This window comes from Bubalus bubalis, chromosome 4 (genome assembly GCF_019923935.1).
Source record: "Bubalus bubalis isolate 160015118507 breed Murrah chromosome 4, NDDB_SH_1, whole genome shotgun sequence".
NCBI classification, from domain to species: domain Eukaryota; kingdom Metazoa; phylum Chordata; class Mammalia; order Artiodactyla; family Bovidae; genus Bubalus; species Bubalus bubalis.
Window position 1 is genome coordinate 5,938,804 of NC_059160.1, and position 16,564 is coordinate 5,955,367.

Below are 16,564 nucleotides of genomic sequence, written 5' to 3' on the forward strand. Positions count from 1 at the left end.
CCCAGGCAGGTGGCCGGGGGGGAGGAGGAAGTGTCTGCGCCTTGGAGGGCAGCTTCTGTTCCGGAAGCACGGGGGTGTCCTCCCCTACTGGGAGACACGCCGGAGACTCCTTCCCCTTGTAACAGCCCCCCCACCCCGGCGTGGTGCAAGCCTGCCTCCACAGCATCTGGAAAACCAAGAGGTTTTCTCAGAACCTGCTTTCAGTCTTGTCTGTCTGGAACACCTGGGGAGAGTGCCGGTGTGAGTCCTCGGTCGGGTCTGGGTGACTTTTAGCTGCTCTCTGCTCCCGAGCTACGGGGCCTCTCACCAGGCCTGGTCCTCCCCACCCAGCCACCCACCCACCACCCCCCAAAGTCCGTTCTTCTCGGGCACCCCCTCCTGACACCCCGCCTGTTAACAGGAGGATCAGTTTCACTCTGTCACCCTCCTTCCTCCTGGTCGTTATTTCCAAGGGGAATCTTGAGTATTTGTGATCATCTCAAGTTATAATCGCCAGCAAGTTCTTTCCTCACTCAAAAAGAACAGCCAATTTTTTTTTTCAACTGAGAAAAAGAGGAAATTCAAACTTGGTGCCCAGAGTTCATCCTCTTCTTTCTCTTTTACATTGGCAAACTTAGGAAACCTGCTACAAGTCAGTTATTGTATTCATTTAAAAAAAAAAAAAAAGTCCCTTTTTTTATTATCAGCTCAAAAGGTATTTCTTGAGGGATTTTGGAGTAACAGGAAAGGGTTGGCAAGCCAGCAAAGCCACGAAGCCCGGGGTTTGCTGTTGCAGCCTGTTGGGCCCTGTGACTGCTCCCTGTACCCTGGGGAGTCGGGCGGAGGGGCATCGGAGGTCCCCAGCCCCGGCTCTCGACCCAGGTGCTGCTGCCTGCGTGGTTCTCCCTTCCTCTGTGTGGTCTCTCCTCTCAGACAGCCGTTTTTGGTTTCATTTTAATCTCATTCCTCCTGCTTTTCTGGTGATGGTCCCTGATTGCCTGTCTTGTCTGATAACTGACCTTCATGAATTATTTTCAGAGCCAAAAGCCAAATCAAACCAAACAACCAAAAGAAAACAAGCAAAACAAAACAAACAAAAAAATTCAAAGCCAAACCTGGTCTCAAACCAGTGTCTCTATTGCAGCCTGATCCCATCTAGAACCTCCCCTCCCGCCTCTCTCCCTGTCTCCACTGTGCCCCGGGGGCTCTCCTGGGCCGCCAGCCCCCCTTCCTGTCCTGTCTGCTGGGGTCTCCCGCAGCGGCCGCGCCTGCAACGGAGCCACCTCTGCCAGCCCCGGACCAGCGCAGACCGCTGCCGGCCAGACACTCCCCAGCCTCGTCTAACACCTTGTCTTTGTCCACCCGGCTCATCCTCTATTATTTTTATTTATTCATTTTTTAACCTTTTAATGTCTGCTGCATGTGTAAGTCCCTGCTTGGATCTCCTCTCTGCCGTAACTCCCCCACTCTCCCCTGCCCCAGCCCTCTCCTTAGAAGTCCTTTTCCAGGCCCAGCTCCAGGGCCCTGGTTCCCTGGCCCAGAGAACTTTTCACCTGCCTTTGCTCCTTGCTCCTCGGGGCCCCCACCCCTCCAAGGGGAGGTGGTGTCCCCCCACATCTCCCACCGAGCACGGATGTGCAAGCCCTCTAAAACCTCGCGAGCTTCTCTCCGGGAAGCATCTGGCAGCTCCGGGCACCCGGCTGTATCCCTCTGCACACTCCTAAATGGCCAGCCCCCACCCCGCCCCCACCTTGCAGCCCCTCGTTGAGCACTCCACTGTCTCGCTCCAGTCCTCCATTGACAAGCAGGCAACCAGCGCTGCCCAAACAGACCCCCTGGTTTCTCTGTGTCTGTCCGGTTGGGTCCACTGTCGAGTGTGTCTGTGTGTCTGTTCCCCTGTGCGTTTCGTTCTCAGTCTTGCATGAGTGTTCGACCCACGTTCACGCCTTTGATGAGACGGGGTGTCTGCCGCCCAGGCGCGTCCATCACCGGACCTCACGGTGCTCTCCCCTTGTCCTGTACCTTGTCCTGAGCCTGCCTCTCCAGCCCAAGCCGGGCATCTGTGCCCGCCTGCCTCCTCGCGCACTCGGGCGGCTGCTGTCCGCCTCGCCGGCCCTCCGCACGCGGGGCCTGTCCGTTCTGAGCTCAGCCGCCTCCTGTGTGCGTGTCGCTCGCAGATGGGCCCTGAGGCCCATCCGTGCCCTGCTGCAGTCGCCCCTCCTCTGCCCGCACCCGCCCTGCCCCGAGCACGCCACCTGAGGTTCCTGGGATCAGCCCCTCGGCGAGGATGCCACGCTGCCCTCACGCTGTGTCGCTTTGCGTGCGCCACGCCGAGAGGCGGGAAGTGGGCTCTCATTAACCACCGGCTCCGTGTTTGTCCCTTACTTGTGTTTTAGAAAAGGATGAGGCTGCAATTGAGCGCTCTCAGTTCAATGCCACGTCAGTAGCTGATGTGGACAAGCGGGTGAAACGGCGGCTCCTCATGGGTAACACTTTTCTTCCACTTCCTTTGTTGTACTTGCATCTTTGTGCGTGGGTGTGTGTGTGTGTGCATGGGTGTGTGTGTCAGCGTGTGGGGCGTCTGTGTGGGTGCTCGTACATCAGGCCGTGAGTGTTGTACTGGTGCATGGACTGTGAGTGTGCGTGTGTGGGGGCTGTCTGTCCGTGCGGTGTGCCCGTGCGTGTGTGGTCGTGCGTGCCACGTGTGAGTGTGAGTGTGGGGGGCTCTGCTCCAGATGTGAGCTCACTTTTCCCTTTTTAAAGTTTTTACCCTTCATGGAACACGTGTATTTCTCTGTGTGTTTGTCGCAAAGAACCCAGAGCCAGTGTCTAGGGGCCCCTGCGTGTAAGGAGACGTGGCTGTGAAGCCCTCTCCTCGCAGGAACGCCTGCGTTTGCAGTCAGGATCCCAGCATCGGCAAAGCAGCAGGAGCAAGGGTGTGAGTGTGGGACAGGGGCTCGGACAGCACGTCCTTATCCATCTCCTCGCCGGGAGGAGCCAGGTCCCGGGGGAGAAGCCACGTCTAGGTCCAGGGCGGTGGGCTCTGGGGGGCGTCCGGTCCACCCTGCTAGCTTTGCAGTTGGGAAACCTGGTGCCCAGAGAGGGGAGGACCAGTTAGGGTCACCTAGCACCCCCATGGTTGCTTCCTGGTGGCTCAGACGGTAAAGCGTCTGTCTACAGTGCGGGAGACCCGGGTTCGAGCCCTGGGTTGGGAAGATCCCCTGGAGAAGGAAATGGCAATCCACTCCAGGACTATTGCCTGGAAAATCCCATGGACAGAGGAACCTGGTAGACTACAGTCCATGGGGTCACAAAGAGTCAGACACAACTGAGCGACTTCATTTTCCCTTCTGGCCCCAAGGCTCCCCAGACCCGTGAATGACCACAGCCCAACCCCGCTGGGCTGGCAGTCTCAGCCCACTTTTCTCTGTTCTCCTTGGGCCCCCACTTGCCTTGGGGGGTCTCTGTGAGGCCAGCTGCACTCCAAGCAATGCCCCCCCAGGCCCTGTGCATCCAGACTGTAAGGAGTCTTGCCCGGAAATACCTGGGGCCACTCAGGGCAGCCGATGCCAGGCAGGGGGAAGAAAAGGAGAAAATAACCGGTCTTCTGCCGAGCTCAGTCTGCAGACCTAAAGAGCCGTCTGTCTCCTCGTTTATTCTTCCCTCTGGCCCATCGGTGCCCCGCTTCTGGGGCTGCTGGCCCCCAGGTGGCACTAGGAACACAGCTGTTGGGTTACCTGGGGTGGTCGAGACCTCCTTTGTGGCACTCCAGTTAGGTCACAGCAGCCTTGGGAACTGTGGAGTCAGGCGGTACACTGCCCAAGTCTCAGAGGAGGAAACTGAGGCTCAGGCTAGAAGCCTGCTCTCTGCAGGTTCTCTGTGTGGGGCTGTCTTGTTGACCAGGGCCATCTGGGTGGCCTGGGATGAGCTGGAAGGGGTGGGCTTAGAGGTTCCAGCAGCTAGGCCTGTCCACTCCCACCTGTGCAAAGCGGGGAGTCAGCGCTATGGAAATGACAAGATGCTCGGTGCTCAGAAAAGAGGAGGTGGCAGGAACCTGCAAGCTGCTGGTGCTCGGAGGCCCAAGAGGGCCCGGGCCCCGAGGCCTCACTTGCAGGACAGGGGGCACTGCTGCCCAAGGCTAGAGCGCCCAGGAGCTGGGCTCCCAGGTGCCAGGCCCCCCTTCCCAGCAAGAGGATGGTGGTGGAAGAGGGCTGAGCTGAGTCAGCATCAGGCAGGTGGGTGGAGAAAAGCCCCCGTCCGTGCTCTTGTCTGGAGAGTTGGTAGAGAGAGTGGCCCAGAGCCCGGTTCCAAGGTGGGGCTGGGAGGTGAGGAGAAGGGAGCCCTGAGGACACAGGCACCCAGGCCTGGGGCGCAGGTCAGGGGACCCCTCGCCAGGCACAGGGGGTGGGGGGGGTGGGTAAGATGCATGCTGATTGGCTGCCCCTGCACACCCCCTGGTGGTAGAAGCTCCCCCCCAACGCCCTTAGAACCTGTCTGGCCCCCCAGACAGGAGACCATTCCCCACCCTGCCCCTCTGCCACAGGGGAACAAGGGCCCACAGCCAAGACTGCATGCCCAGAACTAGGTAATTATCCTCAGAAGCGCCCGAGAAAGGCACCGTCTCCAGTACATCCTTCCTCTAGAGCTCACGGTTCTTTCCCCTCGGAGGGCAGCCTAGGGTGGTACAGACCGAGGAGCCTGTCGGACTACAAGCCCACCTAGAAGAGCCCACTGGGGCCTGGCTGCTCCCAGGCTGGATGAATAGAGGAAAGGAACGGCCTAAAGTGAGGGCGGTGACCGTCCCCACTGTGCCCTGCTGGTCCGAGCATGCCTGGGGCACAGGGTGCAGAGCCCGGCCCCCGCATGGAGCGTGGAGCGTGGAGCCTGCAGCCAGCGGTCCTGCTCGAGTCCCGTTTTAGGTCCTGGTGCAGGGAGGCGTGTGGAGGAGGCAGGGGAGAAGGAGCTGGCTTTCTTGTTCAGGAGCCGATGAGACTCGGAGGAGTTCCATTGCAAGGGCAGACCCTTGGCCGCTCTTGACGGCTGCACTGGCCAGCACGGCCCCACAGGAGGGCAGAGACAAGGGGCTGTTGTGAGAGAAGACGGGGCCGGAATGCCCCTGCATGGTCTGCTGTGAGCAGGACCCACCGCAGCCCTGGTACCCGGCTCCCTCAGAGCCGGGCACATGTGCTGCGGTCTCCTGCTGGCTGAGATGGCCTGACGGGTGTCTTCCGGCCCTGAGGTGTGATTTATCGCCTATGTGGCCGGAGTTTGTGTTTAGGGTGGGTCAGACAGGACTGGGAGAGGGGGCTCCCTTGCCCCTCCAGAGGTGAGTGGGTTCAGGACCTCTCCTGGCAGCCCCGAGGGGCTCCGTGGTGCAGGCCCGGCCTCGCCACCCCCAGCAGTGACCACACGTCAGCAGCAGGCCCAGGGTGAAGCCCCTTCCGTGTCTCAGGGAGGGTAAGCGCCCACAGCCCACCTCCTCACTGCAGGCGGCCCGCCCCGATTCGCCTTCCCCAGGTGGAGATGGACCATTCAGGTTTTGTACGCGTCCCTAGGCTCTTTGGCTCAGTTATTTCAGACATACTCTGTGCCCAGACTGCAGAGGTCACAAGCCCCTTGGCCGTCTGCGAGTTGTTGAACTAGCCATCTCGCCTCTGAACGCCGAGAGCCGGGAATACTGGGACAGACGCAGAACCGGAGAGGACACAAAACGTCGGAGCTGAAACCCCGGCACTTTCCCCCGTTTCAGCCTCTCGGCTCCTCTCTAGGAACCTGCTGCTCCTTGCTTCCCCTGGGGCTGGCATTTTGGGCACAGGGTTCCCGAGTTTTGAAACCCGAGCCCATGAGTGGACCGAGATCCAGCAGCACCTTTCTATCGTCCCAGGGCTGGCTGCAGTCCTCAGGGACTCCTCGGAAGGGCAGCGGGCTGGGGTTGCTCAGAGCCACGTGGCCCTGCTCCACCCTTGGGGCCTCAGGCATCCCCAACAGTTGCTTTTGATGGCTACCCCCAGTCCCTGAGCCCAGGCTAAGCACAGGCAGAGTTACTCTGAAAGAGGCCTCAAGGATGTAACCAATTTTAGATTCCCATTAAAGTCAGTTAAAATGTTTGGATTTGAGGGCTGGGGGGATAAATTTCTGTTATCTGGCCGACTAACTTGTGAGAAACGTCTGAGTCCCAGCAGTTTACCACAGGCCGCTGGGACCCTGCTTACCGCTAGACTCACGGGACCCTGGGAGTCAGACTTGTCAGCTCCAGGGCTTGAGTCAGCGCCTCTCCCTTAAGTGTGCCCGGAGCAGACGCCGGATTTGTTTCCGTTGCTGCTGTTCAGAACTTGCCACAGTCTTAGTGGCTTCAGTTGTGTCCGACTCTGTGCGACCCCATAGACGGCAGCCCACCAGGCCCCGCCATCCCTGGGATTCTCCAGGCAAGAACACTGGAGTGGGTTGCCATTTCCTCCTCCAATGAATGAAAGTAAAAAGTGAAAGTGAAGGCGCTCAGTCGTGTCCGACTGTTAGCGACCCCATGGACTGCAGCCTACCAGGCTCCTCCGTCCATGGGATTTTCCAGGCAAGAGTACTGGAGTGGGGTGCCATTGCCTTCTCCCCTTAATGGCTTCAGGCAACACCAAAGCATTGTCTCCTGGGGGTCAGCAAGGGCCGCTTTCCCTCCGGACGTTCTAGGAACAGATCCATGTCTTTGCCTTTCCTGGCTTCCAGAGGCCACCTGTGTTCGTTCGTGGGGGCCACTTCCTCCATCTGCAGAGCCCGCATCCCCGTACCCCTCTGAGCCTGCTTGCATCGCACGCCTCTCTCTCTGGCCTCCCGCTTCCACCTCTAAGGACCCTTGTGACCACACTGGGGCCCGTCCAGATAAGCCGGGGCAACCTCCCATCTTGAGCTCCTTAATTCAATCGCACCTGCAAAGTCTTCCTGCCACATGGGGTTATGGGGAACTAAGATACGGCCCTTTTAGGGGCTGCGGTTCTGCTGACTAGAGACAGTCCAAACTGGGGCTGGGCAGACCCTTCCAGCTCATCGGTCAGCTGCGAGCTCCACTGACGCAGAGCCTACTGCTGCGCTATCCCTGGATTTGCCCCGGGACTCCCAGTCTCCCCGCACAGCACAGGGGCTGGATGCGTGGGAGCCACGGACGGGGCCCCAAGCCCTGCCCCCGCACCCCCTTCAGGGGGGCTTCCGGTGGCCCCTGCAGTCTCCCCAGCGATGAGCACCCCCAGCCCCCCACCAGGGCGGTCGGCACACAGAGAGCCCACGCCCTCTGCTTCCCGGTCAGCCCCCTGAGTCCCCCCACAGCCCAGCGAGGCAGCTGTCCCCACTCTGCAGATGAAGAAGTCAAGCCCTGGGTGGGGAGGAGACCCAGCCTGGGCCACGTGCTCAGTGAGCAGTAGTCCGGGTCAAGGGTCCAGGCCCGTGGACTCTCCCGGGTCCAGGGCCCTCAGCTGGGAGCAGAGCAGGCCGGAGGCTCGGGATGAAGCTCAGATGTGTAGGCCTGGCAGCCAGTCGGGTGGACTCGCCCTTCCTGAAGGCACATTCACAGCCTGCCCTCTGAAGGGCCCCCGAGAGCCCGGGAAAGCAGAAGCGCCCATATTTGAGGCCCAGGGACCACAACATAGCTGACCTTTAGCCCCGACTTCCTTGGGGTCCTGCCCTGTCTGCAGCCTCGCCTCCTGGGCACCTTGAGAGTTGGCGCTAAAGTAATTCCCATTTTACTGGTGAGAAAACTGAGGCTCAGAAAGGTACCTCCCCATGTACCCCCCACGGCTGGCAGCCACCCATCTCCCTGCCCCTCTGTGCCTCTGGGCAGGGCACCCAGGTTCCCCTTCCACTGACAGGGCTGGACGTTCCCCGGCTGGGCTCAGGAGACCCCAAGGATGGGCTGGGCCGGGCGGTTTGTGCCGGGGTCCGGCACGCACACAGGGCGGCAATCAGTAAGGGGAGCTATTGACAGAGCCCCAGGAGGGGACAGAGGGCTGGAGACCCGGAAGGCCAAGGGCAGCCCAGGCAGGATGCAGCAATGGCGGGAACAGCGGCTGGCGTTGGGGCACAGACCAAACCCTGTTCTGTCCCCAGCCTCCTATAACCACACACATGACCTCCCCAAGAGGTCACATCTCTCGACGCTCACATGCCTTCTCCCCAGCCTCCCAGCTCCTCTGTCTCCTCGGGTCACCCACCTGCCACCTCCTTTCTGCAGCCACCATCTCTAGGGTCCCTGGGTCCTTTCACTAACCTGCACCCCAGATCCCCTGCTCCCCCCTGAATCCCAGACCCACACATTCTCTCACCTCCATGTGCCCCTCAGGCCCTGCACACGCAGCCTGTCCCAGGCTCCCTGCGTCCGCGGGCCGTGCTGCCTGCCACTCCATTCCCGGGGCCATCCTGTGCACTTCTATCAGGCAGAGGCTTCTCCAGACCTCACTGGACCCTCCCCGCCACCCCCGTCCCCACAGCTTGCCCTTCTTCCACCAGCACCTGTTTACTCACAAGTCTGGTAGGGAGCCCCCGACGGGGCACAGGTCTGATAGCCTCTGGGGACACCACTTCTCAGGGCTTTGATCAGAGCCGGACACCAGGAGAAGCTAGTTGGCTTGGATCAGGGATGAAGGCTTCCTGGAAGAGGTGCCTAGGGAGGAGCAGGACCTCACTGCCCACTCTTTCATGCAGGCAGCTGTCTGGCCCAGAGAGAAAGTGCGGGACCCAGAGCCTGGATGAGCCTGGCTGTAGGAAGGGGCTCGGGTAGACCCGAGATGAGGGAGGTGGGTGACACAAGGCAGGTCCCCAGGTCAGGCTCAGCAGGGAGTGGGGAGCAGCTGGAGGGAGATGGAGGGTGGAACCCAAGGGCCAGGCAGGCACCCTCCTCCAGCCAGGGCTGAGCCCTGGGCCCCTGAACCTGTGTTCACCCCTGTCCCTGAGCTGATGCCCAGTGCAGCCTGCCACTGGTCAGCGGGGGTCCCAGGCGAGGCTCTGAGCCCCTGCCCTCAGCTTAGGCACACACACGTCCACAGTCTCACTCACACACTCACACATACACACACACCAGGGCTAGTGGAAGGGGGCGGGACGTGACAACTTAGCTACGGCACGAAGTCAAACGAGACAGGGAGCGGGGTGCCCGACAGGGCCGGTCAGAAGAGGCGGCAAGGGTACTGCTGGCCCCGGGTGGGGAAACTGAGGCTGGGGCCAGCCCACGGCCCCCTGCGAGCCGGGCAGAACCAGGGTGCCTGGCGCCTGGGCCCCCGGCACTCTGGGGACCAAGTCTGGCTGGAGGGGCAGCAGGGCTCCAAGGGACGGTCACCAACCTGTGACCTTCCTGGGGCTGCTTCCGCTCGCCAAGCCCCATGCACCTTCTGTACGGGGGGTATATGGCCGTGAGCCCTCCCTCCTGAGGGTGGGCCTCAAGCGAGAGGCCGCATGCAGGCCCCCCGTGCCTGCCCTCCGCGGCCTCCACTTACAGAGGAAAGGCAGGAACCACAGGACGGGGAGGGGCTTGCTGCCATGGCGAGCCCTGCTGCCCAGTTTAGCACAAAACCTCAGTGTCCTTCTGGGCCTTTCGAGATCCCGCAAACCAGACGAAGACACCTCCCCAGGTCTGCCCACCTCACTCCTGGCCGGCCCTCCCCTGCCCTTAGCGCCCCGGCACGGGCTGCCACAGACCACAGGGTGCCATCCTTAGGTCCAGGAGATTCTGCCCTCTGAGCCCTGGTGAGAAACCCCTACCCACCGGGCAGGCCCGTGGGAAGGGAGTTGCCCCTGGAATCACAAACCCACCTGGTGCCTCCGGGGAGACAGTCCTACCGACAGAAACCTCCCCCACGGCGAGCCGCCCCATGCGGGCCTGCAGTCCTGGCCTCCACCATCGCTTGCTTCCTAGCTGCCCTGACCCCCCTTCCCCCATGACTCCCACACTTGGCCGTCACCATCACACTAGCCTATGCCCGGGGGACCAGCTCCCCGCAGAGGCCCAGGTGCTCTGGGGCAGCTGCACCCAGCACCCCGGCCTAGGGGGGCCCCGTGAGGAAGGTCAGCCTCACTGTGGCGCTTGGCAAGGGGCCCAAGTGCTCACGACGGGCCTCAGGGTGGGGGTCGGGGGGCCGGCACACAGAGTGACCGGGCAGCAAGGGAGACCGGCAGCTGTGTCAGGGCCTTGCCCAGGAGCGTGGCTGTTACCCCAAAGTGTTTGGAGCCAAGGAGGGCTCAGGAATCAACTGAGGGAGAGGGTTCGGGGGCAGGGAGTCCACGGTGGGCTCAAGGGGACCCCAGGGGCAGAAAGGCAGGTGGGCCAGCCCTGACAGGCTGGACACATCTCAGTGGGGGCTTTGGGCTGCTCCCGCCAATGGGGTGAGGCCTTCAAGGGGCAGGGCAGACCTGGGGCTGGCAGCGTCTCTGTAGGTCACTGGGCCAAACCTGGCTCACCTGCTTAGAGCCTCTCGGGATGTCAAGGGACTTCCCAAGCCCACAGGACCAGCATCAGGAGTGGTGTTTTCTGCCCCTATATACCTCCTGTTTCAGCCACTACACTGTGGCTGAGACCGTCCTTCAGGCTGGACTTGGCCCCAGACCTAGGGTGGTGCACCCAGGCAGCGCCAACTCAAGGGGCCATATGGCCGTCCATTCGTGTCAAGCCCTGGCCGGGCTGCGGGGCAGGTCCAGCCGATCAGCCGCCTTGGCTGCCCCGTGTCTGTCCCCTCTGTGTCCTGGGCTTGTCACAGGGCTTGGCTTGAAGCAGGGCTCCCCAGGGGAAGACTGAACACGGCCCTTTTAACCCATCTGGGTGTTCCTGCCTGCTGGAGAGGGTTGTTCACCCCCAAGTCCCTTCCCACTTCAGTCCCCCGACCCCAGGCTAGCCTCCCCCTGGCCCAGTGGCCAACCCAACTCTGTGGGGTGAGAGTTCTCCCCACTGTCTTGGTGAGTAGGCCAGGCACTGGGGCCACCGGCTGTGCTGTGTGACCCGGGCCCCCCGCCCCCAGGCCCTGCCCTCAGAAGGGCCCACGGTTGGCTGAGTGCTCGGCTGTCTTGAAATTCTTAACGATTTTCGATCAAGGGCCTTTCATTTTTATTTCACCCCGGGTCCCACAAATCATGTGCCTAATCCTGCCTAGAAAAGGTACCCACCTTCTCTGAGCCTCAGTTCCTCCACCTGCAAAAGGCCCCCCTGCTCCTGGGGCTCTGCGAGGCCTTGGAGGTTGGAGGACGAGATGGTGCGATGCCAGTTGCATGGGGCGACGCCCCAGGAGGGGCCCTTCAAGGTGGAGAGGAGAGGCTTTTAGAAAGACCCAGTGGCTGTCTTGGAGAGGCGAGTGCAGGGAGAGAGCAGAGGGCTCAAGGGTCCAACGGGAAGTCTCAAGACTCTGGGATGGCGCTCTGGGGTTTGGGGTTTGGCTTTGCCCCCTGCACCTAGGCTCCAGCCTCCCTTGGCTCTGTGCGCTCCTGGGTGAGATGTGACCACAGGGCAGGCGCCCTCAGATGCGAGCTCCTTCTGGCCCCTGGGAGCCAGTGGGAGGTGGGTGAGAGCTGGAGGAGACGGCCTGTGCTGCTGGCCCAGAGCCGCTCCCTGGGCCAGAGAACCTGCTGCCGCCGTTTGCCCTTTGCAGCTGGGGTGACCCTGTAGTCACGGGGGAAGACAGGGCTGTCTGGTTTCTGCATCTGAGGCAGCAGTGGCCTGGCGGCAGGCTGAGTGGCCCCTGGTCTTGGGGCGTAGAGAGGTGAGGCTGTCCTTAGAGGCGCTTGGAGACAGGGGGCCTGAGGGTGACACAGGCCAGGAGCCCCCCTCGGAGCACCTGGTAGCCTCTGCTTGGAAACCCCCTGGGGATGAAGCTCTCAGTCCCACTCAGGCCAGCCTGTCAGTCCCCGGCCCCCACCGTATCGCCCAAAGGACTGGCTGTGCCTTGCTGTCAGCTTTTCCGTATGTCTCCCGCTCAGCAGTGTACATGAACCTCAGGACACTGGGCGGGCACAGCAGAAATGGGCAGGGGCAGGTCCCTGCGTGGGCAGGCTGATGGCTGGCCGCTCGCTCCGCTCACCCCTCCCCACCCAGCACAGGGCCCGGCAGAGACGGCCCAGAGTGAATACTGGCTCTTAGCGTTACCACTTGAGCCCCAAGGCACTGGCTGCCCCGAGTAGGGCGGTGGTCTGGAGGAGAGGGACCACTGAAGGGTCTGTTTCTCGGGGTCACAGCCCCCAGTGCCCACGGCGCATCCCACCTCCACCACCGTGGAACGGCCCAGGCATCCTCCCGCAGACACCACGTGAGGCCTCCCAGCTGCCCCATTCCCTGCTCCCGGTGCTCCCCCTGCCTCTCCCAGGCCTGGGCCTTGGCCACCCGCACCCAGAAAACAGGCTGTCTATGCCTTCTCCAGAGAGGGGTTCTGAAGGCAAGAAAGGCACTGGGGGGCGGGGTACCTGGGTTCTGGATTTGAGAGCAGGAAGCGGGATTTTCCCTCTGTAACCTCAGGAGAGGAAACTAACATTTGTTAAGCGGCTACCGCAGGCTGGGCCCCAGGCTGGGTGCTGTTGAGGGTGGGGTTTCTTTGACCCCAACCAGGCCCTGGGGACAGAAGGCTCCCGTCCCTCGCCAGGCGTGGGTGCTGGGATGGAGCCCCAAGGTCTGGCCTACCTAGGTCACTCAGCGAATGACAGAGTCAGAGGCGCCCCCTGGCCGCCCCGCATCCCCTGACCCCAGGAGGCAGGTGGGTGGGGAGACGGGAGGGCCCAGGCGGTGTACGTGGCGCAGAGCTCGGCCCCTGCTAACGTTGAGGTCAGCCTGCATGAGCAAAGCGGGGTGAGGGGCGAGGGCCTCCTTTCTGCATCTGGGCCTCGGGAGGCTCCTTGTGTAGACGGCCTGTGAGCTGGCCTTGAACCATGAGCAGACAGGAGGCCTCCAAGGCAGCGGGCAGCACACTCCACAGCAAGGAGGTGGACGCCGCACCCAGCCAGCTGGGGGCCGGGCTGTGTGAAGACAACGCCGAAAGGCTCGGGAGGGTCAGAGCCGGGAGACCAGCCTTTCAGTACTCGGCACAGCTTGTTCTCTCACGGTGTAGACTTTAGCCTTAAGGAGCAGGTCTAGTGGCCCCCAGCAGGGCGCAGCCCCTGAGTTCAGGGTGTTCAGGATGACCCCCACTGTCGCCGCCCTGCAGAATCACACGCACACAGGGAGAAAGCTGGGTTTCCTCCTCTCCCTGCTCCGCCCCCAAAAGGTGAAGTTCACAGGAAAGGCATTAGCAGCAGGGATTCCTGTACGCAGTCATCCCCAGACTCCTCCTGCAGAGAGCCAACGGCCACTTGCAGGAATGCAGGCACCATGGAAGGACAGACAGAATAAACCGGTTGGGAGGAACTTCAGGGAAGAGGCCACTGGGGCCAGGCCCCCGGGGGAGCCACAGTAGGCAGGCAGGGGATTCCCGGTTATATGAGCAGATGCCCTCAGCACTTCACTTCCTAGCCGCACAGAGAAGAGGGACACCCACTCAGGCACAGTTCCCACAAGACCAAAGGGTGCCAGATGCCCAGGAAGAAACATGGACTGAAAGGCCCAGGGTCCCGGGAACTAGGCCCCTCCGTGTGCCCCAGTGACCGGGGCGTGCCAGCCCCTTCCCCGGGCCTGGGGAGGCTCACTCTCACCGCACGACAGGCTCAGTGACCTCCGTGATGCCCCCAGCCACTCCAGCCCCTTTGAATTTGCAAAAGAAAAAAGAAAAAAATCACTAGACTAGCTTCAAGTGGACAAAAACCAGACACCTCTGGCTTATCGCTCAGTGAGAACAGATGTTGGGCTGAGAGCCTCATCAAGGTGATGGGTGGTGTGTGGGCCCTGGGAACCTCCCCTTGCATCTCCACGGCCAAGGCCCCAAACTGCTCCACGGCTGAGATGAGCTTGGGAAGCCCAGTAACCGCCAGTCTGGATTTGGAGTCTGAATCCAGGCAAGGCAAGGGTTTTTAGGAGTCTGTCCCTGGGCGGTTAACTCCCAGCCAGACCCATCGCTGCTCTGGCCCCCGCTAGAGGTATTGACCCTGTGGGCTCAGCCTCCTGCAGTTTGCAAAGCTTGCCCATCTGCCGTCATCTCAGGCAGGGGTGGTGTCATTCTCCCATTTGACAGATGGGTAGCCTGAGGTTCAGAGAGTCCCCCACGGCTAGAATTAGAACTCAGGTCTCCGGTCTCAGGAGACCTCCCCACCCACGGGTGGGGAAAGGCAGGGGGCTTCTGTCCCAGGAGACTGAGACCCTGTCTTCCTGCCTCCCTCCTCAGAGACGTGTGCGGTGAACAACGGAGGCTGCGACCGGACGTGTAAGGACACAGCCACCGGCGTGCGCTGCAGCTGCCCCGTGGGGTTCACGCTGCAGCCGGACGGGAAGACGTGCAAAGGTGAGCGCGGGCCGGCCCCCTCGCCAGCCCGGGGCGGGGCAGGCCGTGCAGGCGCGTGCGGCCGCAGCAGTAAGGGTCAGAGAGGCTAAGAAGAGGGAGTCGGGCCCGGGGCTCCACAGTGGGGCTCAGGGGCCCCTGGTTCCACTGAATATCGACAGGCTTAAGTGGGGCTCTGATGTCAAAGGACGTGGCTGCACCCCGGGTTGAACAAGCGGGGTGCCTTTACTTGGGGCTTCCCGGGCCGGCAGAAGTTCCTTACGGCCTCCCGGGAGCCAGGCGGCCACTCACCTTAGCCGGGCGAGTCTTGCAGGGCTGGGGGGCAGCGGGCCACAGGGCTCAGACCAGGACAGGGCGGTCTTCTTGTCAGCGCTAGACAAAAAAAGGACACTGTGCACCCGCCTCCCCGGAGGAGGGAAGGTCGGGGGCGGGGGTCTCAATTGAAGGACCAAGGATGAAAAAAAATCAGAAACGGGTTGGGAGGATCAGGAATGGGCTGGTCTGCTGGCTGCTGGAAGCCAGAGAAGAGTGAGCTTTCTCTGACTCACCCTGCCAGGAAGTGGGCAGGCCTGGAGGCCAGCGTGGAAGGGGAGAGGAACTTGAACGTCCAAAACCCAGTGGGTGAAAACATTGGCAGCAGAGGCTTAGGGTGACTTTAAGGAGTCCGAGATGGGCTTTTCTGAAGCCTGTAAAAATAGACGGGGTATGATTTCCCCTCCCCAGCCACTTTGCCGGGAAGAACCTAGTGATTATTGACAGAAATAACAGTTCTTGCACCTATTTATTTGAAAATAAAGCCCTTCTGTAGCCCCCGCTCAGCCCACTTAGAGTGAGATGTGCTCCCAGTGGGCGGGTGGGCAGGCCAGGCTATCTGAGGCCTTGCACATGGGCTTGGTGCCAGGAGGCCTGGCCCAGGTCCACTGTCCAGACCTGGCCATCCTCACTGCCCAGCAGCGTCACAGCAGGCCTGGCCAGTTGCCCTTGGAGCCTGGACAGAAGGTGGTAGAATCAGGCTACTCCACACCCCTGCAAGGCCCTGCGCCAACCCAGGACCTGAGGGTGGGGCAGGCTCAGTCCTGACACAAGGCCAGGAGCTCGCCGCTGGGAGCCGACCTGTCTGGACCGGACAGGAGCCTCAGCAGTCACGTGGCCCCGGAGGAGCACTCAGGGGGTGCTGAGTGCTGCCCTCTGCCCATCCACAGCAGGCCGTGGGGCATCCGTTCTCCCCACCTTGAGGCTAGGGTAGGGGCGTCCACACAGGGGAGGGGAGCTGTGCACACAGCCCCAGGCCCACCGGTCTGAGCCCCTGACCATGTTTCCTGTGATTCCTCTTAAAACAATTGGGCCCTTTCACCAGAGCTGCCCCTTCGCCTTCAGCCAGACCTCCTCACTCCCACTGCCCTGGAAGGCCTCTTGTTCACTCAGGCCCCAGGTTTTCTGGGCTCCTCCCGTGTGCAGGTGCAGGGCAGACCGTGAATGAAGCAGAGATTCCTTGTGCCCAGGGATCTTCTACTGAGTAAAGAAGACAGAGTTTAACGTTTAAAGATCGCCAAGATAAGCATGTATCACAGACCCCTTGGTGCTGGGTAGAGAAGTCCCGCGTGGCAGGAGAGCGAGGCTGGGCCTGGCCTGGACCGGGGGTGGGGAGGGAAGGGGCCGGAGGAGGAGGCTCTAATCCTGGCCCCATGACTGCTGTGCAGAGGCCAGGGGTTCTAGGACCCAAAGCAGCCAGTGCACCCAGATCTGGGGGAAGGGGTTGGCCCTTCATCCTGAGATGCTACTGGGCAGGAGCAGCGTGGGGCAGGCTTTTGTTCTGAGACGGTCCCTGCCGCGTTGGGGACGGGGGTGCCTGGCTGTGCCCCCTGGGTGGGATGAACGGAGGGGGACAGGCACAGTCGTCCGACCGTGTGTTCCTGCAGCTCACCCCTCCCCTTCCCCCACATACACTGATGCTCAAACAGTGGGGGAGGCAGTGAATGTGTCACCTGGTGGCCAGGACCCCACCCTCTGACTCTTCAGTCATTCACTCATCCATTCATTCATTCGTCCAGAGCCTCGTCCTGGGCAACACTTCTGCACAGGCCTCCTGATGGGCCCCTGGACCGCACTTGAGAGCCCGATCTGCCAACTCTCCTCTCCCAAGGGGAGGTCCCGAGACAAGAGAGCAGTGAACTGGAGAGATTGTTCCGGGGAGGGGGGCGCTGTCCAGG

The 16,564-nt window shown here is 61.8% G+C and overlaps 1 protein-coding gene across 2 annotated transcripts in view; it reads left to right on the forward strand.

The window, feature by feature from the left end:
- The window catches only part of SCUBE1 (signal peptide, CUB domain and EGF like domain containing 1), a 125,991-nt gene that overhangs the window by 77,629 nt on the left and 31,798 nt on the right, over positions 1-16,564 (forward strand). Inside the window, exons 7-8 of one of the 2 annotated variants that reach the window (XM_025282730.3) lie at positions 2,376-2,465; positions 14,241-14,357. In XM_025282730.3, coding sequence (XP_025138515.3) covers positions 2,376-2,465; positions 14,241-14,357 — 207 coding nt within the window. The remainder of the gene's footprint in view (positions 1-2,375; positions 2,466-14,240; positions 14,358-16,564) is intronic. The other variant, XM_044940800.2, reaches the window with a different exon arrangement.